Source organism: Tenebrio molitor, chromosome 1 (assembly GCF_963966145.1).
Source record: "Tenebrio molitor chromosome 1, icTenMoli1.1, whole genome shotgun sequence".
Taxonomy (NCBI): Eukaryota; Metazoa; Arthropoda; class Insecta; order Coleoptera; family Tenebrionidae; genus Tenebrio; species Tenebrio molitor.
The window spans coordinates 40,002,804-40,030,088 of NC_091046.1; the positions used below are offsets into that span (position 1 = coordinate 40,002,804).

General features: G+C 37.1%; 1 protein-coding gene and 1 long non-coding RNA gene across 8 annotated transcripts in view; both read left to right on the forward strand.

The window, feature by feature from the left end:
* The window catches only part of LOC138126976 (supervillin-like), a 73,765-nt gene that overhangs the window by 43,989 nt on the left and 2,491 nt on the right, over positions 1-27,285 (forward strand). For 6 of the 7 annotated variants that reach the window (XM_069042826.1, XM_069042858.1, XM_069042851.1 and 3 more), the window contains 5 exons: positions 16,814-17,057; positions 19,715-19,934; positions 23,520-23,618; positions 23,669-23,986; positions 24,043-25,977. In XM_069042826.1, coding sequence (XP_068898927.1) covers positions 16,814-17,057; positions 19,715-19,934; positions 23,520-23,618; positions 23,669-23,986; positions 24,043-25,977 — 2,816 coding nt within the window. The remainder of the gene's footprint in view (positions 1-16,813; positions 17,058-19,714; positions 19,935-23,519; positions 23,619-23,668; positions 23,987-24,042; positions 25,978-27,285) is intronic. The other variant, XM_069042863.1, reaches the window with a different exon arrangement.
* On the forward strand, positions 472-6,614 carry LOC138127015 (uncharacterized). Its single transcript, XR_011158058.1, has 2 exons — positions 472-1,167; positions 4,758-6,614. It is a non-coding gene; the product is annotated as an uncharacterized lncRNA (long non-coding RNA).

Below are 27,285 nucleotides of genomic sequence, written 5' to 3' on the forward strand. Positions count from 1 at the left end.
TCTATGGTAGATTTTTTGAGGTTAGCCGAATCAATCATTCAGCTAGTTTGTTACGGCCGTAATAAGCGCAGCGCAGTTCAGATTTAGTAGGCCATGAGATTACAAATCATACTCGCACTCGCATTTTTTTTTTTCTAAAATAAGTTGTTGGTTTTACGTGATTTTACAGTTTTTGTGATGGCTTTTTTAAAGGTTATATGTACAAAATTTTAATCTATTTAGAGGCAACAGCAGAAAGCAGATGTGTTGTGGAAGGCAAAGAAGTATGTGGCAAAGTTGTTAATTTTATGTGGTGTTAATAAAGTGGTGAAAACAATTTTTTATAAATCAATAAAGCATTTCAAAATATAACCTTAAAATACCATTTAACTTACAATTATAGTTTTCTCTTTTAAAGTGTTTTCCACAGACCCTCATTTAATTAGATGAAGGTTTTCCCATTAATAAAGCACTTTCCTATGCTTTTCCTTCTTTCTACTCGAGTTAGATATCTGACCTCACCAATTTTATATAATGTACTTGTTTATTCCAGAATAAGTTCTTTAACCGCATTATTTCATAAATAGTAAAAATATAATTTCAGTTAGATATCTGACCCCGCTATTTAAGCAATTATAATGTCACTTACTCATTACAGTTAGAGTTCTTTAACCGAATTATAGTAAGAATACAATGTTATCCACTATTTCCAAATATCATAGCTAGATTTGTGAGCCCATCATTCATATTCTTATCAAATTATAGATATTTAACCCTGTCACATTAACACTGTTTTCAATTAGTTTCAAAACAAGAAAAACCTATATATATGTCTGTAAGAGCAAGATTGATAATCAGTTGTAATCAGTTGTTACTAGTCGTTGTACCGCCGTTGTGTCTGTAAATAAAGTTCTTTTTTAAAACTTGTTTATTTAACAAGAAAATATAATTGGCGCAGTCGGTAGGATAACGCGATCGCTAATAAAATCCTGCATCGTGCAAGTTTCCGCGATTTGGAATTTCAATTCCTTAAGTGTTATCTCGAGGAACCTACAGCAGACCCACAACGCAAATCCTGTATCGTACCAAGATTTCGAGGTTCAACGATTAATCGGCGACAAGTTGGAGTCAACTTCCGGAGAATCCATCGAGAGACAACCTCCAGAAACAGACGCAACCCTGCACTAGGTGAGTCTGAGCTCCAATTTTTCTTTTCCTTCCTTTAACTCTCTGCATCGGAGTTGAATGAACATTTTGAATTTTTAATTTTCTTCAAAAGAAAAATATAATTAAAATAATAATTTCACGAACTACATTTTCGTAGTATTAACTTAGATCAATTAATCGACAAATTCAAGAAAAAAAAAACAAATCAAAATGACTCCCACACCTCAAAATATTGATCCTAATCAAGTTGTAAACAATTCAACCAACCTCAGCTTATTAAAATTATATGTAGACACGATTCCCACATATGATGGAAACGTTAATACATTAGAAGTCTTCATTAACTCATGCGACTACTTATTCACAACTTTTGGCACTTTGGCAAACGACGTTAACGCTTATTTGTTGAGAGTAGTAATTAGTAAACTGACTGGTCGAGCTCTAATCTTGATCGGCACTAAAACAGATTTAAATACTTGGGATTTATTAAAAAATGCATTACGCCTGAGTTTTGGTGACCAAAGAAATTTGGATTGCCTGGAACAAGACTTACTTACCTTATTTCCGTTTAAAAACGAACCACCTTTAGAATTCGGAAAACGTATTCAAATCGTTAGAAGTAAACTTGAGTCGAAATTAGGTAGCGTCAGTGTAACCGAAATGTGTATCAATACAAAGAGAGTTTACAGCAACCAATACAACAAATTAGCTCTCAAAACATTTATTCGCGGACTACAGCCACAACTACAAAATATTATCCGATTACGAAATCCCGACACCCTAGAACAAGCAATGGCGTACGTGACTGAAGAGGAAAACTTCAGATATACGCAAAATTTCGCATCATTTTTACACCATCAACGACCACCCACCTCATTTTCAACAAAAACACATCAAAAACAAACGACCATACCATCGAACATACATACATCGTACCCAACATCATTTTCACCTCACGCAACTAACAACGAATCATACCTGAATTCACGACAATTTCATAGACAACCTGCACAATTCACTCAACCGCAATTCCCTAGGCAAACAATTAACATAACACCTTCTCGCAACCCCCCACAACAGAAATTTTTCACTAATAATCAAGTTTTCGGTAAGCCAAAAAATGTATTTCGTCCTACAGGCCAACAACCAACCGGTAAACCTGAACCGATGTCCACTACCTCTCGAAATCCCACGGTTAAACATTCATACCCATATAATCCGAATAACAATTATTTCCGACCTAATAATGGACCCAAAAATTTCGTATCAGAAGAACTCCATAACATCGAAAACGACCAAGCCCAACAGAGTCCACATCCTTTTGAATTTGACGGTGACGATTTCCAAGACGACTACCAGGACAATTCAAATCTCAATAATTACCCCGAACACACAATTTACGAAGAAAACATTAATACCGAAGATCAACAAATTCCCGAACCACCTTATCATTACGAACAACAAATACACGATGAGCAAAATTTTCCAAACGCCAGCCCATTTTACCAAACAACATAACATGCGAAATTAACAACGTGTCCACTTGCAACTCACTACCGTATATCAAAATTCAAAACCCACCATTAAAATTACTAATAGACACAGGCTGTTTCATTTCAGTAATAAGACCATCTGTCGCAGAAACTTATTTCCCTTCTTCAATTTACCACGAAAATTCCAAAATTAAAACGGCAACAGGTGAAAAGGAACTTAAATATAAAGCCGACATCCCCGCATTTTCAGAATTTTGTTCAGATGACAACTTTAAATTCCTCCTTTACGACTTTCACGATTTTTTCGACGGTATTATTGGCCTCCGAAACCTATTAAAATTAAAATTATCAATAGACTTAACACATAACCGACTAATCAGCGATTCTTTAATCATACCCCTTTTCTTTCGACAAACGCACGAAAAATCGTTTACCTTTAGTGTCAACGCACACGAGGTAATGAAAATCAAACTACCGGTGAATTGCAAAAAAGGAAAACAAAATACCAACGCTGATGCCTTGTCGCGAATAGAAATACATGCATTAGAAAAGGACGATGATAGATTTTCCACAATCGGAAATGAAGGCGACATTTCAGAAACCATTGACAAATATTTAACTAATCCTGATCCGAAACCCACTCTCGATTGCCCCTCACTAAAAGAACTAACCTCCAAATTAAAAAGCAAACAAAAAATTAATATCATATCCGATATCCAAATTAAACCACCCGATTATGATGATAACGAAACAATACACACCTCCATTGAAAACCCCGTTCTTGAAATCCCAATAACAAATAAACCTGTAAATTACTTTAAAAGCCAAATTATAATCCACTGTAATAAAGACGCACTAAAACCAAACATTAAAATCACAAAAGCTTTTGATAAAACCAAAATAACTGCTTCAATACCTCTAACAAATTTTGAAACCAACACCGTGAACATACTAAAAACTAACCTCGATCCCAAACAAACCCATTGTTTATTCTTCAAAAGTCCTGAAATTGAGCCAAGATTTATAAAAACAGTCCAAATGTATTTCAAAAATACAGCCTTTAAATTCATCAAGAGTAACATCATCTTACAAGACCTCGTAAACCTGGAAGATCAAAAAGAAAAATTAAAATATCATCATGAAAGCAAGACATGTCACAAAGGTATTAACGAAATGACCAATTCCCTTCAGAGAAACTACTATTGGCCAAACATGATAAAAGATATAACAGCGTACGTTAATAATTGTGAAATATGCCAAACCGCTAAATATGAAAGAAACCCACCTGTAATAAAATTCAATTTAACACCGACATCTAGCAAGCCATTCGAACACATACACATGGACACATTTAAAATCCTCAATCATTCATTTTTGACCATCCTCGACTCATTTTCGAGATATGGACAAGCATATTGTATCACTTCGCTGAATCCAATTAACATATTAAATAGTCTATTAACCTTCATTTCACACCATGGTCTACCCCAAAAAATTACCACAGATTGCGGTGGAGAATTTAAAAATAATGTTCTAAGCGACTTTTGTAAACTTCACAAAATAGAACTTCATTATACAACCCCAAAGAACTCAAACAGTAATTCTCCCGTAGAAAGATTCCATTCGACACTCGCCGAAGAAATCAGATGTCTCAAATTAGAAAAACCTCGCGATAGTATCGAAACCTTAATCAGTTATGCCATCATCGGATACAATAACGCGATTCACTCAGTAACAAACTACACCCCTTTCGAAATAGTTAAAGGACACATTAACTCAGACGACCCTTTTGAAATGACAGATACCAAAATCATCAATAATTATATCCAACAACATAAGGAAAAAGTTCAAACATTATACGCTGACATAAAAGAGAAAACACAAACAAAAAAGGAACAAATAGTCGATAAACTAAACGCAACTAGAGAAGAACCTAAAACATTTATACCCGGACATTCAGCTTATATTAGCACTAAAGAAAGAAACAAAGCTAAACCTAAATTCATTTCCAGTAAAATTCTTGCTAATAATGATAAAAAATTAAAAACTCGTCAAGGTACCTATCATAAAGCAACAGTCAAAGAACCAAGAAAATTTAGCACTGGTTCTCTTTTACAGGATGATCGCTAAACACATTTTCATCATCTCGCTTGCGTACCTAGTGGTACAAGCAGAAGACATCCAAGTAACCCCGATCCCTTCGCAAATCCTCCCATTCCACTTAGGAAAAGGAAAAATAATAGAATCTAAACACACCTTCATCCACTATGTAGAATTAGCCCCCTTAGTTAAACTATTAGATAATACGATTACATATTATAACATAATCAATAATACTTTAAGTAATTACACAACGTTTAGTTCTAGAGTCACCTATCGAAATATATTAAACAACTTACTGACACACGCTCATTTTCTAATTAAACAAGCGGACAATAAATTAAAAAATCTCGCCCCACATATTAGAACTAAAAGAGGACTAATAGACTTCGTAGGAAAAACGTCAAAATTTCTTTTTGGTACATTAGATTCGGAAGACGCAACCAATTTCGAAAAAGCAATCGATACCCTTTCACGTAATCAAAAATCTATAAATGAACAAATGCAAATGCAAATTTCTTTGACTCAACACTTAATCGATCATTACAATCATACAATTACCACACTCAACAATAATCAAAAATTAATAGAATCCAGACTGAATTACTTCGAACATAATCTCATTAAATCTTTTGATGATATTTCAAGTTTTCTCAGAGCACAGAATACCCTAGATCAGATCATTTTAAACTCACAAAATTTAATAACACTATTGGACAACTTAGAAAATGCTGTTACATTTGCAAAATTAAATACTGTACACAATTCCATCATTTCCGTCTCTGACATAAAACATATTTTAAATACATTAACCAACCTCTATAAAATCGATAAAATACCATTTTTCCAAAACATCCTTTCATACTACCAATTGATTGATCTAAGAGCTTCCTTTATTAAAGATAAAATTATTTTCGCAATAATCATGCCTATCTTCAATTCCGACAACTTCGACTATTACCACCTATACCCAATTCCTCAAAACAACCTAACCATAATACCCGAACAACCATTCCTAATGCTCAGCTCGCTAAACCATCAATATGAAGACGAGCCATGTGGTGCCATAGAAGACCTCTACATCTGTCCAGACAAACTAAACCCCAACGGAGAAGATTGCGTCATATCACTAATCCTGAACGTGAAGAAGAAGAAATGTTCCCTAACACCAATCCACACACCTCATACGATCACTAAAAGACTGAGTCATAACTGTGTTTTAGTCATCCCAGGAACAACTATATCCAAACTTGAAAAATCTTGTGAAAGTAACGGCTACTTCATCATAGAAAAACCCAGTGTTATCAAAATCCCTCACCACTGTAAAATCAAAAACAAGGAATCCACCTACATCAATGAGGAAAACTCCATACTAGGTGAACCCTTCATACTCCCGGAAGTTAGAACAGAAGAAGTTGAAAACCACCCTACTATCGAACACCTGAACCTACGTCACATCGATTTAGACGACATTTCCCAACTGAAAAAGGAAGCCTCATCAATCCACACCCCTCGAATTGTAGAGTATCACCAAAGCCACCCCGTCTACATCAGCATACTTGTTGTCCTGACCCTTGCCGTGTGCTGTTTACTACTCTGGAAATTGAAAAATCGCTGCTACAAGAAAACCACAAATTCAACCCCGGAGAACCCAAGTCCAGAAGAAAAAATCGAAAATAAACCAATTTTATTTTCGAACTTAAGGAGGGAGGAGTTAGATATCTGACCTCACCAATTTTATATAATGTACTTGTTTATTCCAGAATAAGTTCTTTAACCGCATTATTTCATAAATAGTAAAAATATAATTTCAGTTAGATATCTGACCCCGCTATTTAAGCAATTATAATGTCACTTACTCATTACAGTTAGAGTTCTTTAACCGAATTATAGTAAGAATACAATGTTATCCACTATTTCCAAATATCATAGCTAGATTTGTGAGCCCATCATTCATATTCTTATCAAATTATAGATATTTAACCCTGTCACATTAACACTGTTTTCAATTAGTTTCAAAACAAGAAAAACCTATATATATGTCTGTAAGAGCAAGATTGATAATCAGTTGTAATCAGTTGTTACTAGTCGTTGTACCGCCGTTGTGTCTGTAAATAAAGTTCTTTTTTAAAACTTGTTTATTTAACAAGAAAATATAATTCTCGGTCTTTAGAACCAAAGACATTTTCGATAAGAACGTATTTTGGTTTTATGCCACAACATGGAAATAAATGGAACGGCACGAAAACACACCACTTGAATAGCCACTGGCTTGAGTATGCCTTATAGATAATTGCCAATAATGTTTTCAACGATAGATTCAATTTTTTCAAATAACACGAGAACAAAAAAAGGTCAACATAATGATAATGTCTTTGAGGTAAAACACTTTAATATTGGTAACTGTCATTTTATGGTTTGATTATATGTCAACGACTATATCTTTAAAAAAATGTCCATAGTGGCCTCGCGGAACCATCTTTTAAGCAGTAAAACTTATCACCACCGCAACGTTAGAGTTAATTACTGCACGTTTTTGTGGTCAAGAGTTGGCCTGATAAAACTCCGGAACGTTGACCAGAGCGACGCAGCAAGCTTGGTGGTTTTGCAATTTCATTTGCTTTACTCCACTTCATCTGTCGGTTATGCGTAGTCGCGCGTTCATTTCACGCCTAACAATTCGCGTTGTAATGATAATTATTAACGGTTTTTACATAATTTCACTTTGTTTTGTAAACAAATACTCTCCCACTCCCAGTGGAGTAATTGCCGACCTGAAAAGAAAGCAAACAATGATTTTAATTATCACGTTTCAAGCCCCCGACCCATCAATTTCAATTAATCTCATGATTAAATGTATTTAGTGGCTTCTTACGCCACCGTCCCAGTTGATTTATGAGGTGGCGTTATTGATGCCTCACTTTTGGCATCCGTAATTAACGTCATTGTTGGTCGTGTCTCTTAACGAGGATCGTTTGTTTATTGACAGTCGGTGCAGGTTGCCGCGTTTCTTATCTGGCAGATAGGTCGCCAAGGCCATTGTGTTTGTAATTACGAAATAACCAGCTCGTGAGTTCCGTATCGCGGGGTACGATCGAAATTGAAATGGACGAAGAGAGAGGAATACTTTCCGCTAATACCTGTGTAATTACTATCGCATAGATGCAGGTGCAAGTAAACACTTTTATAATGGGCAGAACGGCCGAACCCCTGGAAGCTTACAGCTTGCATTAATCAAGCTCGTAAAGTCGCTTCTTGGAGGAGCGCTCTTGAAAGTCTAAAAGCCTTGAAGAAGATCGCCTCCGTCGATTTCACTCGGCCGCGCCGTTATCATCGGACGATTCTTTTGAGAATTAATCGGCGCCGAGGTTGTTACAACCTTTTACGATCTTCGCAGCGAGTAGGTGTATTTTAATAAGTTATTGTTGTGTTTGTTGCGAATTGAACTCGAACGGTTCATCTCCCAGTCCGTTCGAGTCGCGAGTTTCGTTTTCTGATCGTGAAAAATGACTTCCGCGACTTGCGGGTAAGTTATATTTACGAGTTTAGAGATTCGAGATTAATGCTTCCGGATAGTACCGCACCTGTTAAAAATGTGTTTTGTAAGCGTTCGTACCGTAATCCGAGGTCTCCTTGAATGATCGTAATTTTATTGAGACTTTCATCGCATTCACAACGTCTTGTCGCGCGTACACTTGCATCCGTACCCTCCACGTCCTTCATCATTTTCCGCCCGTTCGCCGACATTCCCTCGAAACGTATCTCATTAGCTTTAACTGTACAAGAGAAACACGTTCAAAAATTTGCCTTGGTTTTTAGCGAGTTTCCTAAACCGATCGGCGGTAATTAGTCTTGTAATTGAGTTGCTTCAGGTATGGTAAATGCCTCTAATAAAGTCTTAAGCCGGTTTAATCTCGCAGACTTGACCCCAAAGCGCAGTGCGTGTTCTGCAACGATTACTTTGAAGATTAAACAATATGTATTACATTGTATTTTATATATGTATTCCGTACACGTTCTCAGCGTAACTCCGTTTTTTGTAAGAATTTCGCTCAGCATTTTGATTACTCAAGGAAGTTGGTTAAGGCAAAAATTCAGTCGAATTTTGTGGAACGTAGTTGAAATTCAGAGAATGCCACTAAGTACTGCAAGACTAAACTGTAACCACAACAGGAACAATGTAATCTGAAAGATAAATGCAGTTTTGGTTGTTAAGCAGAGGATCATGCTTACAACGATGTTAGAACAGCTTACGCGAATTAGGATGGGACTTTCAAATCTAAAAATGATCAAGATTTACAACTGCAGTGTCATAAATAAATTTCTCATTGTTGGGAAACATCTGTTGACCACTTTTCTAGTAATTCTTAAGTCCCTAAAGGGTATCATAAATAACCTACGTCAACTTCTTTTGTGGAACTGACCGCCCAATTTAATAATAAATCAGTTGAATTTTAGATTTTAATATCAAATTCCATTTATTTCAAAAACCGGTGATGTTTTCATGATTTCAATGACACCAAATTTTTCCTGAATGCTTGAAAGGACTCGCAGTGAAAAATTATGTAAATTAATGTAGCAGTTATTGGATTAAAACAAAATCTTTACCTGTTTTATTAAAAATTTTAAAATTCTTACAGACTGTTCTAGAGTGATACACAAACATTCCTGCATTTTTTGAGAATTTTAAATTGATTAGAAGTGGATGTTTTCGCACTGACGATAAAATTTATCTCACCCGGTATAGTAGCAGTACAAGATATTGTAAATTATTCATTATAAAATAAGCCGATTGTCCCTTACAATGGTTTAGGGCTTGTCCGTAAATATTTCGTAAATAATACCGGATTTCGGCACGCTCCGAACATTTGCAGCTTGATGGTCGGTACTCAAAATTTTGTAATGGTAGATACCGACCGCACAGTGAGTCATGTGAATCTGACAACTGGAATCTTACCAGCAGCGTAAATGCTACGCACTTCACTTCAAATAAATTAACTGGTAAACTTTATATGTACTTTGCTACATTACCTTAGTAAAGAACACTGTAAAACTGCGTATCTCTGAAAATAAAAAAATAAAAATACATTTATGACAATCCTGATCGGTGCCACCTATTTTTTTTATAATTTCGCAAAAATTGCAGAGCACAAATGCGTTGAAGACCCCTCAGTAAGAAATGTTTAAATGCGGCCCATTTCTGAACGTTCAATGAATTTGAGTTATTTATGTCGGCCGACAGCAACGGGCTGTCCCAAACGTTCCAACCCTCATAAAAGTATTAGTACTTTATAAAGACCTGCATAAGACGCCTCCAATATCTTGTACGCCTACTGTCCCGTTTAGATACACCCTGTATAAAAGAAAAACCTGACAATATCCTACCCACAGGCTTTAAATAAAGTTTCTACTTTTTAAAAAATTTAGAAAAAGAAAATGTTCAATTTCAGCTTTTTAATAACGTGTGTAAATATCATCAGAACATTGGGTCTTCCCATGGATGTTTTAGGTGTGAAAAGTGAAAATTGAGAAATGACCAGTACACGTGAAACGAGTGGAAATTGAAAGTTGGCGTTTTTGGACTTTTCACGTAGATGGTTTGCTCACATCGCTTATCAATATGCAACAGTTCTTACCTAATGTTTTCTAATTTTTCGCATACATCAAAGCATCAGTGCGAAATGTGCGTATAATTCGTGTAAAAAACCGTCTTCACTGAATATCAGTCGAAAGTAAATTAACAATTATCTAATATGTGTATCAGTTACCTAACGCCGTAATAATAGTTTCACTTGTTTTTAATTTCAAATGGATGGTCGGTGAAAGAAGTGTGAAATTGTAAATAATTTCCTAAAACAGAATTCCGTGGCGATTGCGGGATTGCAAAAACTTGGACATCTGTCCCGCAATAATAACTTCATTTCTTCATTGCATCAACGCAATGTCGAGTGGGATTACTAGTTACTATAAATCGCCCGGTCTTTATCCATTATTCACGATGTGTACAGAACCGATCGATGTCGAAATGGCGAGCTCGTGACGAAATGTCATTTTTAATCTATAATTATAATGTCGAAGCGAAGCTGAAACGGGAACGGGTCCGGCGCACGCTGAAATTCAAAGGTTCGCAGGGCTCGTCCCTCGATTTCGAACGTGATCGTGACGAAGACGCTCTTTGTTTCACAACGAAAACTTTAAATTAATCGAGTTTCCAATTGAAAGGTCACACTTGCCACAAAACTCTCCCTCTAGTTCGAATTAATTTTAAGTGACGCCGTAATTGTTGGTTAAACTTTTAGTTGTAAATTGATAATTCATGAACAGCGGGGAGTGTGGGAGGCTTGCTAATTTCACGGTGTGTTTCAGAATTTTAAATGGTGAAGTGTGGAAATCGATTGTCGAATGAATTGTTTTGTTATTTCTGATGTTGCTTTTCGAAAAGAGTGTTTTTGACAGCCGAAAAATTATTATCAGTGTCTACTGCGTTTAGCAAAGTCAAGTAAAAAGTAAACACAAGACGTCAATTTTACTTATCGTAATGCCATTTATTATCGCTCGACTTGAATTTGATTATTTGGGATTTGTACAGAAGTTTGACTGCGGCTCTTAAAAAACTTATCTCTGATAAAAAAAAGAAAAATTCTAAATTTTCAAATGTACAAAGATCATGACTTTTATTCATACGACCTTTCACCCAAGATTTCACCAACTACCTAAGTTACATGTCGGAAACAAATCGTTTGAATTATTGCCTTCAGAATAGGTTAACACAGTTGAGTTTTTTCCTTAAAACGATTTGTTTTTAATGAAAAACAAAACATTTCATCCAAAATTCTGTGTTCTACTGTTCAAAGATGATTAATAGATATTATTCACCCTCTTTACCGTCGAAAATAAGAATGACAGTTTAAATAAGCTTGTTATCACATGATTTAAATAAACTGTAGGTTGTAACAACGTTTGAATTAGTTAGTGAAATTCTTAATAAATGAGATAATAATTTGATGTGGGTTGGACCGAAGTATCTCCAATCTAATCAAACCAATCTTGTTCCAAAAAACGTTTTTTTTTTTCTTTCAAAGTATTCACGATTCAGTTCGATGGAATCAAAACAAAAAAGTAATTTTTTGTGTATTTACTTAGATAACTTTCCACGGCTTGATCGCGGCTTGAAGATCGCATCTTGTAAACTGGGGAATAACATCAAAGGCAGTGCCTTTTTTATTCTTGAGGTAAAGTGGTTGATATGAAATGAAGCATTGTCATGGTGCAAAACCATCTCAAAATTTAAAAAAAAATGCAGAAGAATTGCAAAATAATGATAAAATAATAAGAAAAAGAGAAAGCAAGCATACGTCACTCTTATAGTTGCATCTTCTAAAGTAGGTATTACATATTCACAATCAAAATAAAATATAGAAACAGAATTGATCTTGAAAGTGATTCCTTTGTGCTTGTCTAAACAAAGCCTAGATTTGAGAAGTTGGTCATAGCCAAAATAATTCCATTGTGTTTTATGATTAGTCATTTAATTAAATTATTTTTCATAATTACTCCGTATTTTCAAAATAGTCGTTATCTTTTTTGCGACTCTACCGTGATCTCCTCTGGGGTCGTGACCCAGAATTTGGGAAACACTGCTTTACACAATTCGACGCGTTGCTGTTTTTGAGCAATCATAGAATCACGGGAAATCCAGCAACAATAAATTTTCTTACTACTCAAATGTTTATACAAGGTTATCATCTTTTACTGCAGCTACGTTTTCTAGAAGGAACCAGCTACCATCGCGTAAACGATCGCCAAATGAGTCCTCTCAAATTTAAATTCTTTGTTCTATCAGTTGCAAACAGTTCGTTTAGAAGTTGTTGCATTGCTAAAAGTAGAACGAAGCTTTTAGATGCATCATTTCGCTCCGATGGAACTTTAAAATCATAATAGGTCGCTCCAGATTTGCTCACTTTGAGTGCATTCGTACCATGCAACACTTAATTTTAAATTGTATAGACAACTAACGGTTCATAATACTAGATCCGAGTCACAAAGTCACAAATAAAATGGAAACTAATCGCGTACCTAATAGTTTAATGACAATGCTCAACTAGAGTAACAAGAAATTTAAAAAATAAAAAGGATAATATGTCTCTTTGAATGCTGTAGGATGACTCTGTTTCGGTGGCAAAATAATAATGTGCTATGTGTCTCTAAAAGAACGTATATCAATTAAGAGTCCTGTGGAATTCGAATATTTTTATTTTTACCGCTCTGTAGTATATGTTATGTAAGTCCCATTAATGACAGGTTTTTAATAAAGACTTTTGTAAGTAATTAGAATATAAAAAACTGAAGAAAATCACAAACAAAACAACTAAGAGGCCGATTTCAAGTTGACTTGCGACTGTCGCACTTGTTGTCATGGTAACGGCGCAAGAGAGAAAGATGACGCATATTGGTAATTAATGTGTAGGACAAAGATAGCTACACATTTGCGCTGCACCACCTATTTGCCACCATGACTTGAAATCGGGCCCTAAGAGGCCGATTTCACGTTGATCTGCGACGGTCGCAACTTGTATTGTCATGGTAACGGCCTAAAATTGCAAGTTTGAGAAAGATGACGCATATTAGTAATTAATGTGTAGGACAAAGATAGCTACACATTTGCCCTGGGCCACCTATTTGCCACCATGACTTGAAATCGGGCCCTAAGAGGCCGATTTCACGTTGACCCGCGACGGTCGCAACTTGTATTGTCATGGTAACGGCGCAAAATTGCAAGTTTAGCTAGGTAGCTACACATTTGCGCTGCACCATCTGTTTGCGACCATGACTTGAAATCGGGCCCTAAAAGTCGTCGAACTCACAACTTACGCTAAGATTTAATAATTTGACATAAAATTATAGAACTGCACAATTCCACGGGACTCTTGATATGCGTTCTTTTAGAGACACTTGTTTTTTTTTAATGCACCATAGTTTATTTTTCGTTTGTAAATATAATACATATGTAATATTGCAACAAGATGATAAAAAGATAGCTTTTCGTAATGTTATATGAATTTAATATTTGCGATATGATAGAGCATAAAATTTAATGCTCATAAATTCCGCAGTTTATAATAAAATATGTTCGAATATTTTTATGAATCCAACGATAGCATATTAAAATGTTGGCGGAGAAATTTTATTGTTACACATTTCGTTCAAATAATTACAACATTTATATACATACACCTACAGCGGTTCAGTCCCCCCTCTCAAATTTTATGACTTTTACATTCAAAGCAGACCGATTTTTGGGGGTGAGGATAAAACTTTAGACACGTGCGCATCAACGTGCACTTTTTGATTTTGCGTTCGACGAGCTCAATGGACACGCTACACTGCTACAGTGTGACTTTTGAAAGTGCGTCGGTGTCATCATCGCACGTGTAGCATTAGGAGGGCCCCCCATAAGCCCGGCATCAAGACCAGGCGCAGTGGCGACGATTTTAGTCCATATTATTCAGCCTCTACAGCCGCGCAAACTTATTCAGTGCGCGTACAACACTGCAGCTGTCACTACACGGTACACTTACACCGCAGAATAATGTTTGATCACTTGTGACCGACGTACGCAAGCACATCCATCAATCGGGGCCTGGTGATTTTTCACGTTTATTTGCCATCGGATCTGACAGCGCCACCAAAATGACGGGGGTATGTAGAATTTTTCTCTCATTTTTCGACGGACCCACTCATTTTTTTTTGATGTCACACAATCAACATCACGTTTATGAAGTATTGATTTGTGGGGGCCGAATGAATTGTTCTTCTTCTGCACCGATGAAACTATTGATTTATCCGCGAATGATGAAGTGGGACGATTGTTCTTCGATCTGATTTAGCCGCACGTAATTCCGTTTGTAATGTGTGTCCATTGGATTAACCTGGTAAGGACAAGGGGTGTATTTTTACCCCTTATCAACCCTCCGGTAATAGTGCGCAACTTTTTCCAACTTAGGGGAGTATCTGCTTGAACCTGTACTTGTTCGCCGCCTTTTCGTTGTTTTGTATAAAGAAACCGTTCGTCATAATGATGTGAATATACGGTTGAAATAAATGCGAAATTTGTGTTCTCCGACACCAGAACAAAACCATTAAAGTATTTCCGTTCAGTCAATTTGTGTAAAGTATCCAAATGAGCATCACAGTTGTGTTAATGTTCCAGTAATGGCGATAATGCGAACTAAGATTAACTGATTTAATCTTCGTACTGCTTTCACTTATTAGTTGCACATGTGAATAGGCTAAAAATTTAATAAAAACGAAAGCTTTCTAATTTGTTTTGGTTGTAAAGCAAAGTAATGATTCGTGGGTCAGATCTGCGATAGCACTTGGACGTTGCGTGGAATTCGTGTAAAAGTTGGCAATAACCCATTTTAAAAAATATTAATGCGTCGATCCGAGTGACAAAAAGATTGCCTTTCGTATCAAGTGTAACAGTTTGTGTTCGTGGTTTTACCGTAAAAGGTAATGAGAATGGGCACGCTTAAAACTGTTAAACTGTCCGGATTTAATTTATATCGACGATGTTCGACATAACGCAATTGTTGAATACATATTTGATCAGAGGGATTTTTGTTAACTTTAATATAATGTTATCATCACTCATGTCTAGAAATAATAAAAGTTCCAAGAGTAAATGGATTTGCGTCGCTTATCTGATGACCGAGTTCATAACCTTATCATTTTTGGTAATAACAAGAGCGACTTTATTGAATTTCCATCAACACTCTATTGTTGATAATCCATTAGGAAGACCAGATAAGTTCGTAATTTTGTACGATATCGTGCTTTGAAGTTATGCCAACATGTCGCAGTCCCTTTTTTAATTAGCCTCATTAGTGCTCATCAGGGGCCCTCCATTACGCAATGACAAGTAAACTCGATGCGGGGACACGAAACTCCACTCACCGTTGGCAAACTTCCCGATTACTAACCCTTCCTTAACTGGCGCAGTATCAGTGGCAGACGGTGCAAAGGGCGCCAGACAAACATTTATAATGGCGATCAATAAACCCAAACAACGGCGACGTAACACAAAAGGAACCGAATCTATCTCGTCTATTTGTTACGTCAGATGTGACGTCCTTCCTGACACCGTTCGCTTCTTCTTAACGCCTCATTAACTACGCCCTTCCCACGAGTCGAAAGAGTAACGTTCTTGAACTTCCTCCCGGCTGCTTTTATTTTTAGGGTGGCGTCGTCAGTGACAGTTCTCGTTCTTTCATTTTATTAAGGTCACGCCGGTGTCCTTTACGCCGGTTCCCCGGGGACCATGAAGACACTGATTGTTCTATTTTTACGTCGACATCGGAATTATTCCGAGCGGGGTTATTCTGGTGGGCGAGGACGATACCCTCGTAGACTCCCGGAAACGCCCCCTCTTCAGTCTAAAATCGAGAAAATTAAATAATTTACTCGAAATTAATACGAAACCTGTTAAAGCGCACGTTCTTAATCTTGGAACGGATATCCGATCAACCGTCTTAATTGTTTCCTCCATGTTTTTTTTCTGTTTGGAAATTCCGATTATCAATTAAAACTACGAAATGTCAAAGTATCGTGTTAATTGCAGAGGAAGTCACCTATTGCGTTGTATCTTTTTATCTCTAGTGAGTCCTTAGTAAAATAGAAAGGCGCCTCAACATTGAAAATGGAGTTTTTCATAATGGGACGCGGAGCAGCGCAGCGCGGCTTTCTATCTGTGTTTATTTGGCCCATTATTTATACGGTGTAACCATGACCTTGCTTTTTTAAACAGACTCTAATGTCATCACATTTGATGAGTCGTCACATTTCAGCCTGGCCATCGTACGATGCTTCACGTCTTTCCGTCTCCTCAATGGATTTATTCGGCCGGTACATTATTTTAATAGGCAATTATAGCCGCCGCTGTATTTTATGGCAGTGCTCCCATTGTGTTTCTCTCGACGCGTGGTTGCAATGTTAACTGAAGCAATTTGTTACCTAGTAGATAAGTCGTGAAATAAAAATGTGATTTTTCTGAGCGGTTTGTTGTCTCGTTTCAGACAACAGTTGGAAAGTGTTCTGTCGAAGAGCAAGAGCCAGAGCACCTTCGGGGATGAGATCGGGTCGGCAAGTCGGAAAGGGAGCTCCATCCGCAGATCTCAGACCCAATCGGCCATGCCTCGGGCCATCGAAGAAATCCAGGCGAAGCTGCAGCAGACCGGCGAGTCTGGTTGGAGGAGGAGGCTGCAGCAGAACAACAACTCCAACGATGAACTCAAACTTCTGAATATGAATAGGTACAATGTAAGTATTTGTTTCGGTCGACGCCTTCCGTAATCTAGACAAACACCGGGAAAACTATTTGGACCTGTACCGTTTTGTATATAGCACGTTACGTTGTTTAATCTGATAAGGCGATAGGTGCCACAACGATGTTTTGTTTTGGAATGTGTGATAGAGCGGAGGTGTTGGTACAGCGTGTTATTATTTAATAGTTTTGCAAACGCACAGTTCGAAGGGAGATATCGAAGGTGTCGTGGAGTGATGTCTTTTGAGGTAATTGCGAAACGAGTTCGTCATTGAGTAAATGTTTTTTGTCGCGGACGTTTCTCCGTTTGTACCAAACATGATTCACTTAATCGGTTGATCATCTTGTAAAGCATATCCATGACCCGTTTGGTAATCAACCGTACAAGCGTGTAACATTTGCTCGGTTGTTCAAAAGGAAACCGGCTTTCAAATTTTTCTGGGAAATCTTCCGAGACGGTATCATCTTTTCTACAGAAATTTACTGTTTTATCTTGTTTGATTACTACTTTGCTGCTTATGATGTTTAATTTGTGACGACAGTTCGGTTCCTTCATTTGTTAGCTCGCCATTATCTAGATCGTCCTTGAGCAGATAATCATCGTCAGTATGTAAAGACTCACTTTCGCGAAGAACATATTCAGGAAATGTTCAGAACGTTTCACGCGATGCATAATTTATTATTTTGATGGGTAGGAAATGGAACTTCGATTTCTGTATCTAGGCTATGCATACTTAACAATGCAGAAGTTATAATCTTGAACTTGTATTGACATAGCTTCCATGTCGATGCAAAATTTACAACTGCTCAGATAAGGATAAAAATACAGAACATTTTTATCGTGTAGGTAGATATCAATCTTTCGTTACTGTCTCCACACAACGAAGATTAAAAACGAATTATGTTTCTATTGTTAAAACTTGTTTGTTTATTGTTAAACTTCCTGTTGATTAACTATTAACACGCATTTGTCAAAATGATAGTTTATTCCAGCAGTTTAACATATTTTTTGTGCAACCGTACGCGAAACGAGCACTTCGCGTACCTAAAACAGGCCGCGAAATGCAATTTCTCGGCCGTTGCTTTTAACGACGGCCGTCAAAGTAAACGTTCTTTTACAACATATTTGATACAAATCAGAGTTTCCATGTAAGACTGGCGTTCAGATTTTTCCGATATGAAATTAGAAACCGCAAAATTTATAATATGTACGTATTTTTTAACTCTGGAGGAGTACCTACACGAAATTGAAACATCACTTTCACCACAATTCTCTTGCGACATTTTTACGATTATGTATTTACAAACTGAATTGTTTTATTTATGTCGTTTTATAATAATTACAAATTTTTCGGTTGCACAAAAAATGTTGTGTACACCTTTTAACATCCTCGAGATTGTCTTGGTTCGGCAACAATTTTTCTCGCGATATGTGAAAGCATGATTTCGCGGCCTTGATATACAAATAACTATTTGATAGTATTTTTTATATTTTTAGTTCGATCAGATCTTTGCCAAATTTGAATTTCTGCCAAATGACAAACACTTGGCAGCGAATTTTGACATAATAGTGCCTCTGTCATTTGTTCGTCATCTGTTAAGATTCAATTAAATGTGATTGGATAAATTTTTTGGGAGGAAATAGTATCGAGTGTTCAAATGAAATCCTGGGCTCGGAAGGCGTTGGAAACCGTCAATTGTTGTGCTTTTTTAAAGCGTAGATTAATTGGAGCATGTTGACAGCTAACCTAAAATTTAGAGCCAAAAAAATCTTTCTTTTTTTCTTTCTGTACTGTTTTACATTAAAAATAGAATAATTTAACGATTCCTATTCTTGAAGCAAATATCAAAGGGGGCACCCTTTGCTGAAAACAAACATGTTCAATTATATTGCGATTAAACATAAACAAATGTCATTCGTGTCAAACGGCGGGAAATTCAAACTTTACACTGTTCTAAACGGTTTAATTTTTCCAACGCCTACTCAGCCCAGGATTCATTTGAACGCGCGATATTTTTTTCTCATTAATTTTGGAAATTTGAATTTTACTGGAAGTTGATATTTTCCCGTGGTGGTAAAACTTGCGTCACTGACGTCTTCGTACGAATCACAAACTGGTCACATTTTTTAAATGTAATGTCCGTGAGGATATTCATGTCTTCGGACAAGACGAAGAGATTAGCAGTTAAGAAGAAGATTAATTTCTCAATCGTGACAATCGCGGAGCTAATAGCTTTCGAATCGACTTTGTGTAGCTTCAGTGTTCCAACCGGAAACCTTTATCGCGTCTTCCTTCTGGGAGGAAAGTCCTATACCATGCGTGTGTCATCGTAAATAGATTGCCAACACCTCAGTCGTGCATTAAACGTTGAGTGACAAGCCAGCGTAAAGCAAACAGATCACAATTTAATACCCGTATCTCCTCTCCCAAGTGGAAACATAATTGCTCGTAACAACAATCTGAATTACAGATATCGCGCTCATAAACAATTCATTTATGTAATATTAATAGTTTGTCGGTGGGTCCGGGCCGGTGCCAAGTTAAAGTGCGCACATATCTTTGCGGGAGAGCAGCGTGAAATGTTGGGAGTCGTGGTCGGCGTTGTCGTCGTCGTTTTGCTGTGGTGTCTAAAGTTCCTCTTGTTCGGACAGGACGAGCTGTCGGAGAAGTCGATCTTGGAAATCAAGAAGGACGAGCTCGACGCCGCGTCCAAACAATGGAAGAGCCGGGTGGAAAAGTCGGACGCGGAGAAGTTTTCCGTCGCGGGACGGATGGAGAAGAACAGAGAAGAATCGAATTTGCCGATCAATATTCCGGCGATGGAGAAGAACAAGAAGACGCCGCAAGCGAAACGGTTCAAAGGAAAGGAAGGTACGGAATTTTTGATTTATCGCCGACGAAATCACAGCAAAAAAAATGTGGCGCGGAATGCGAATAAATGGCGAAAAGTCGATGGGAAATTAATAACGAATGCGATAATTGAGAAATGGTGTTTCGAGTTGTTAAGCATTTAAGTCTGATCAAAGTGTAATTTACTGTTGACAGTTTGATAGAAATTTTATTTGCAGATTTGGGTTTGTTGTTATGTACATATAACGTAATGAAATTTTGATAAGACTTATCAGCAAAGTTTAAATTAATTTTTTATTGACATTGAATTCTATTAAAACTACCGTTCAAAAGATTTGGAATGAATAGTTTTTAAATAAAGAAATAAATTGAAATTTATTACGTAATCGTAATTGTAAAAGAGTGTCTCGTTTAGTACGTTGTGTGTAATGTCACATTTTTTAGTGGATGCCCAATCCAAACTTATTTATCTTAACTGCGCTTTTCCCATCGCCATCAAAATTATAAACATTTTTTTGGTGATCTTTAATGTCAGGCGCTCTAGCTGATTGAAACATTAATCATAGTCTGCGATTAAAATTTGGACAAGCAATTGAGGTAATTGTTTTGAATTGTAATTAGTAATTAGAAAAAGTCATGACATTTTATAATGTGCATTTACCACCTACAAATTATTGGAGAGTGTCAGAAATTGCTCTAGAAAAAATACAGTCACTGGTGCTATTGTCAGCTGTAATATAATAACAAGTGGTGTGATTATCATTGATGATATCTTCTAGTGAAAGCGAGCTACAAAGTCCGCAGGACTGGTGCTATTCCGGTTTCACGAGTCATGTCACATTTTATATTTAATGAGAGTTTACAATTAATAAATGACGCCACTAGCTTTGTTTTTTGACAACTGCATTTTTTGCAACCGACTTCCTGATTACTTTAACGACCTCACCCCAATGTGACACATGAATTATAATCTAATGTAAAAAAAAAATCCCGGCATGTTACGTCGTGTCAAGATTTTTTTTATTTAAAAAAATGTTTAAAGTCTTGGTGCCATAATGTCAGATTTTAATAAAGTATATAAAGAAATTATTATTATTTCAGTGTTGAAGTTATTTTGTTTCGATACATCTTTCACTTCATCAATAAAATTTGACAAATAAATCTGGGACAACTGTTGTAACGTGACTCTCAATTTTATTTGTGGATATAAATCTGGGACAACTTCTTTTTTGGGTTTTAAATGTGACTTCAAGCAGTTAATTAACATTTTATTTAAAAAAAAATAAAACAACGTAATAAGAAAGAAAATTTATATTTTGTTGGAGCAACATTTTTTTTTTAAATAACTTCCAGTCTTTTTGGCATGGAATGAATTAAACAATGCCCTAAATCTTCTTTATTGGCCAAGTCCTATTATTAGACATTTTGCCATAAAACTGTTTTGAAAAGTACGGGGTGATCAAGAAGGACTGTTTGAGTTGGTGATACTGAATTTAATTTTTAAATTGTACAACTGGAGTAACTTCCGGTTGTTGACGGCTTGACACTGACAGCCGCATCATTGACAAGTAACGTTTGACGTTTGACATTTGAAATTGAATTAAACATGCTGGTGAATCTGCTCAAAAGCCTAAAAAAAGTGTTAATTTATGTTAAGAGCCAAATGGGGGCACTTTGGGCATTTCCTCTACTTAATTTTTAGATAATTGTTGTGTATTTCACGTTTAATTTCTTTTTACCGCCAACTCACACAGTCCTTGATCACCTCGTATAATTACTTGTCAACTTTGACAAATAAATTAAATTGTTATTTTTTCTGGCAGCAAAAAATCCATGGAAATATTGTTCAATGTTCAACCCACATTACCCTCAAAAAAAATAAAATTGTCCCAGATTTATTTGAACATGTTATAGGTTATGCCCGTTTCATATAAAAGCACTTGTGTAAAAGAATGACATGGACATTGAAATTAAGTTTCTCACGTTTTTACACGTTTTTTTTTTACATCAACATTGTAAAGAGCTTTCTTTTTTGTATTTGCGTAATGAAACATCAGTAAATATTTTTATGAAATGTAGAAGACAGTGTAGGTAGTGATAATGATCAGATAAAAAAAATTTCAAGATAAAAACTTACGATTTCAAAGATTTTATTTACATTAGTATCTGCGAAACGGTAGTTCTCTTAGCTACAAAATTATTGAAAATTGTCTTACAACATCAATATGAAAGTTAAATAATAATCCAACTTTGAGTTAGATCAAATGAATAATTGTTCAAAATTCGTTTAAACATTTAACTTCAACTTAAAAGTCGATGAATTTATTTAAAATTGTCTAAAAATTAAATGGTGTCATAATTAAATTTCTCATACTTCTCTCACCCCAATCAGTTTCTACTTTTGGGGTTACGAAATAGATCATTCGAGCGGTGGCTACTGCTAATGAAGTACAAATAAGGCAATGACGCCAATGACCAGGGGTGAACTGAGACCAGGCTGTCCTCTGATAATAATCAAGTCTGTTGCTGAAAAAACTTGAGAAAGTTATTGGAGGAGGTCCATATTTACTACTATTAACGAATTACCCGAAAGTATAACAGTTTTTCCACCTGACTGAGAAAGAAAGATTTATTTCTAATATTTAACTTTTATTTTTTTTTTATAATCTCCGTTAACCGCACTAAACTTGGAACAGCTTTTTATTATCAACTGTATTTATTCGAAAAAACAATCTCCTTTTTTGAAAAAAATGTTGAAGAAAATTGATAGGCAAACATTTGAAATCTAAATTGATCAATCATGACGACTACAATAAAAGCTTCAGCTCAAACTCTTTACTAATCGCCACTTTTTTCCGAGGGTTGCAAAATGAATAAAACATCATTTCACATTCAGTAATCGAGTTCATGAGTTCATCTAAAAGTTCTTCGATTCCAGACAACTATAATTTTTGCGCCAGTAAAATAATAAGCTGGGCGATAAGCCGCAACATCCCATTAATAACAATGGCAATTATAGCTCGGATTTAACTTAATTGTAAATATTTTTATAACGTAATAAATGTTAATGCATTTAAACGGAAATAATTTATGACTCACGGCAATAAAATATATGTAAACATTTAAGACATTCTGCTGTAATATATATTTAATTAGAAAATCTGGTTCCTGATAAGATACGGGTACTAGTTTTGTTGTTTGCCTAAAGGGGGCGCAGGCGTCTGAAGCCCACCCTTGCTGTTCTCAATGTTTTCCGTGACTCTGTTTTACAAGGCTCCAATAATAATCGAAAATAGAAAAGTAACATCAGTATTGAACGGCTTTATTTTCTTCCAAAAATCGATCATTTCGAAACTTCCAACTTTATTACCCGTTGATAAAATGGGTATATTGCGTTGAGCAAATGATTACAAACAGCTATCGATAAATTTCTCATTTCTGTTGCATTTGCGAAACAATTTTATTGTTTGATGTAAAACAACCATAAACAAACTTTTAAATATCGACTTAATTTATTCCTGCATTTCCTTGAGTCAACGCTAAATTGGTGGGAACGAATATTTTAAGTCATTCACGAATTTGAGCCTACAATGTGTGATTTTGCAGGCAACGACTCCTCCTCTACTCCAGTGTCTCCAGACAAAATCAGATACGTCGAACTGACGAGGAGCTACTCCGTTCCGGACCCAGATCACGACTCATCTGGTAAAGACATTTGTGCATGTTTAAACAAATCTCTCATTGCAACGTTACAGGTTCAGACACTTCTCTGAGAGCTTCAGGTCGAAAAGTATCCGTTTCTAGACCAGATGATGAGACGTTTAAAGACTTCTACAAGAGCATAGAGACCAAATTGACGACAGAACAAGTCGAGGTGTCCGCAGGCGATTTCGATTTAATCACCAGACAGTCCCTTTTAGTTCTAAAGAAAAACGTACAAGTGCAAAGGAGACGTGGCGCTTCCAAAAACCCCATCAAAGCTTTGGCCTCGCGTGCCGACATTTCAAACGAATATACAGAAATCCTAACGGGCGTAGCCGAGAGAGAAAGGAAAAGACTGAACATAGAGAAGCGTAAGACGACGTCACATTGTTGTTGTTTGTTCTTGTTAGTGAAGTTTTTGTTGCAGTTGCCAAGAGCTCGAAGTTAGCCCCCGCGGCTCTGGCGGGTTTGGTGAGCAAAGAAGACTTCAAACAAGTGGCTTTAAAGAAATCAACCTACACGACCACGATGATGCCCTACAAAGACTTGATGCTTTTGCATGTCAAAGGTCGCCAACACGTACAAACAAGATTAGTCGAGCCTGTCGCTGCTAGTATCAATGAGGGCGATAATTACATCCTGGTCACTCCCACCACTTTGTTTAATTATGTGGGGAAGTATTCGAACGTTATTGAACAGTCGAGGGCGTCGGACATCATTAATCATATTCAACAAAGTGGCGATTTGGGCTGCAAGGAAGTGGAAGTGGTGGCGCTGAATTCGGACAATAGCTCGCTAATGAACAAGGCGACACGAATGTTCTGGAAAAATCTGGGGTGCGAGGAGCGAGAGATTTTCACCAGCGGAGGCAATCCAGAAGAGGATGGCATTTACGAGAGCAACATACTCTCCACCAACATGATCTACAAGTTGGAGGGTAACGAGCTGGTGTCTGTGGATGAGTATTGGGGGACGATTCCTAAAGTGGAGATGTTGGAACCGACGAAAGTGTTCGTGTTTGATTTTGGCAGCGAGATGTACGTCTGGAGCGGCAAGAACGCTCCCGTGGACAAGAAGAAGTTGGCTTTCAAGTTGGCGAAAGAGATGTGGGAGTTGGGCTACGACTACACCGATTGGAGTATTTGTCCGCTGAACGTGGCCTCGATTCTGGGAAATCGACCCTCCACGGACATATCCAAGACAGGAGGGAGTCGACCGGACTGGGCTCTCTTCGCCAAAATCACCCAGCACCGAGAAACGATCTTGTTCAAAGAGAAGTTTTTAGATTGGCCCGACTTCTCGAGAATAATCAAAGTGAAAGGTGATCAAAACGGGAAGACCGTCGACCCCTCCTACAACATAAAACCCTGCGATGTCGCCGAGATGCTCAAGGAGAGCCGCAGCAAGCCGGATCTAGCAGTGGAGAACCTCCACTTGGGCCGCGGCGACAGCTACTTCGACGAAGAAACGAAAAGACTGTTCGAATTCGAGACGTTGGAGATCTCCGTCTGGAGGATACTGGAGAACCACCCCGAGCAGTTGAGCCGAGACTCCATCGGCCACTTCTACAACAGCGACAGTTACATCATCAAGTGGAAGTACAGGACGACGGTGAAAGGACGAGAACTGAGCGGCAAGCCGTCGAAACACGTGCAAGCCGGCCGAGACAGATGCGTCTACTACTGCTGGCAAGGGTCGAACGCGTCCATCAACGAGAAGGGCTCGGCCGCTCTCCTGACCGTCGAACTCGACCACGAAAAAGCGCCCCAGGTTCGAGTGGTGCAAGGTTCCGAACCTGCAGCTTTCTTGAAGCTGTTCAAGGGTTCGATGGTGGTGCACGACGGCAAGAGAGAAGAGTCGGACGGTCGCGGCAAAGCGAGACTGTTCCTGACCAGAGCCGAGGTCGAAGACGAAGTGTGTCTCATCGAGGTACCGTGCGAGATGAAACAGTTGAGAAGCAGGGGTTCGTTCGTGTTGGTGGATTGCGAGTCGGAGCAGGTTACGGTGTGGCACGGTTCGAAGTCCAGCAGACAGAAGAAGAAAGCGGCCAAACTGGCGGCGAAGAAGATTATCGACAAGAGAGCGACGGAGTTCTGCTGGAGCGAAGAGGGTGATGTCGAGCTGGTGGAAGTGGACGAGGGCGAGGAGAGCGAAGAGTTTTTGGATGTGGTGGGTGAAAATCGGGAAGATTATGTTTCTTTGTTGGATAGTGACTTGGAGTATGATTATACCATGAGGCTGTTTCATCTCAGTAGTGTCTCGGGAACGTTTGAGGCCACAGAGATAGTGTGCCCGCACAAAAGTGAATATTCTAGTCCATATCCATTTCTACAAACTGAGCTTTACTCAGCTAGTCAACCTGGTGAGTTATTATTTCATGGAAACTCGACACGCTTTGATCTAAAACTAGTCTCAATTAAATTTTGTGTTATTTATAAGTCATGAATCGATTGGGAATGATTTATGTATTTATGTAATTTTTATGGAGTAGGTACGTTATCTGATTAATTTATTGATCATTGAACATTCAATGTGCAGCGAGTGTTTCAGTGGAATTAATGAATCGGAAAATAGATCAAGATACATTAAAAAATATACATTATTTTTTGTTGCCAGCAAATTATATTTTTAATGGAAATTATTACCCGGTCAACGAACGTAGGTTAAGGTTTTAGTCTTCATTAAATTTGATGACGTAGTAGATGTTTTGGCAGCATCAATTATATTTAATCACAGAATAAAAGATTATCTAAACGGACCGTTAGACAACTTAATCTTGATCAAGTTCAGTCAGGTGTCGAGAATTCATACATAACCTCATTGTTGTTGTGTAATAAGTTTCTGTTGGACAAATTAATGTGAATGTCTTTGAATTCGAAGTCTTCGATTTTGTTCAAAATCGATTACCGTGAAGTTAGGCAAACGTGCTACGGAACTACCAACCTAAGTGCACAATCTAGGGCAAAAAGCTAGTTATATTACTAGATAAACCACGTTGCCAACTGAACTTTTCCTGTTTTTCACTTTGTGAAAAATTAAAATATGGTTTTGTGCAAATTAATGGACGCTTCATGGCTGTTAATAGTTAATCGTCATCAACTAATCCCGGTTAGGTTACAGTATCGCACAAACGAGAATGAATTATAATTTCTTGAGCAGCAGTGTTTTAATTTCCTTGAAATGCCACCAAATAACACTACATTGGAACTTTTTCTGTGTAAATTTGTAAACTAATTATCTAAATCTAAAATGATACAGTTTTAATCTAATCTAGTCACCAGCTAAAGATTTAGATTAAATTGTCAGACTTTATTTTAACCAATTCCGATTCTTGTAAAAAGAAGATTCATTTTAAAAACTTTAATTTGGCTCTCTTTAATAAGGTTAGTGCATAAAGCAGGATTATAAATGTGACACCGAGAGGAAAAAAAAATCTAGAACAGTTTTTCACTCCATTGCTCTCTATTGTGGTGGCACATAACGGGTGTTTTTTTTTTTTTTTTTTTTTTTTAATTTAGGGTCGAAATTGCCGTTGAAGGGTCGATTGTGAACTCGCCACCGGATTACAACTCTGCTAGGCTCAGCTGTTTAAATCTAACCTTACTTTTTGCGTGTTTTATATGCAGTTTGAAAATAAGTCTTTTAAGACAAGTGGTGCATCAGCTCTTTA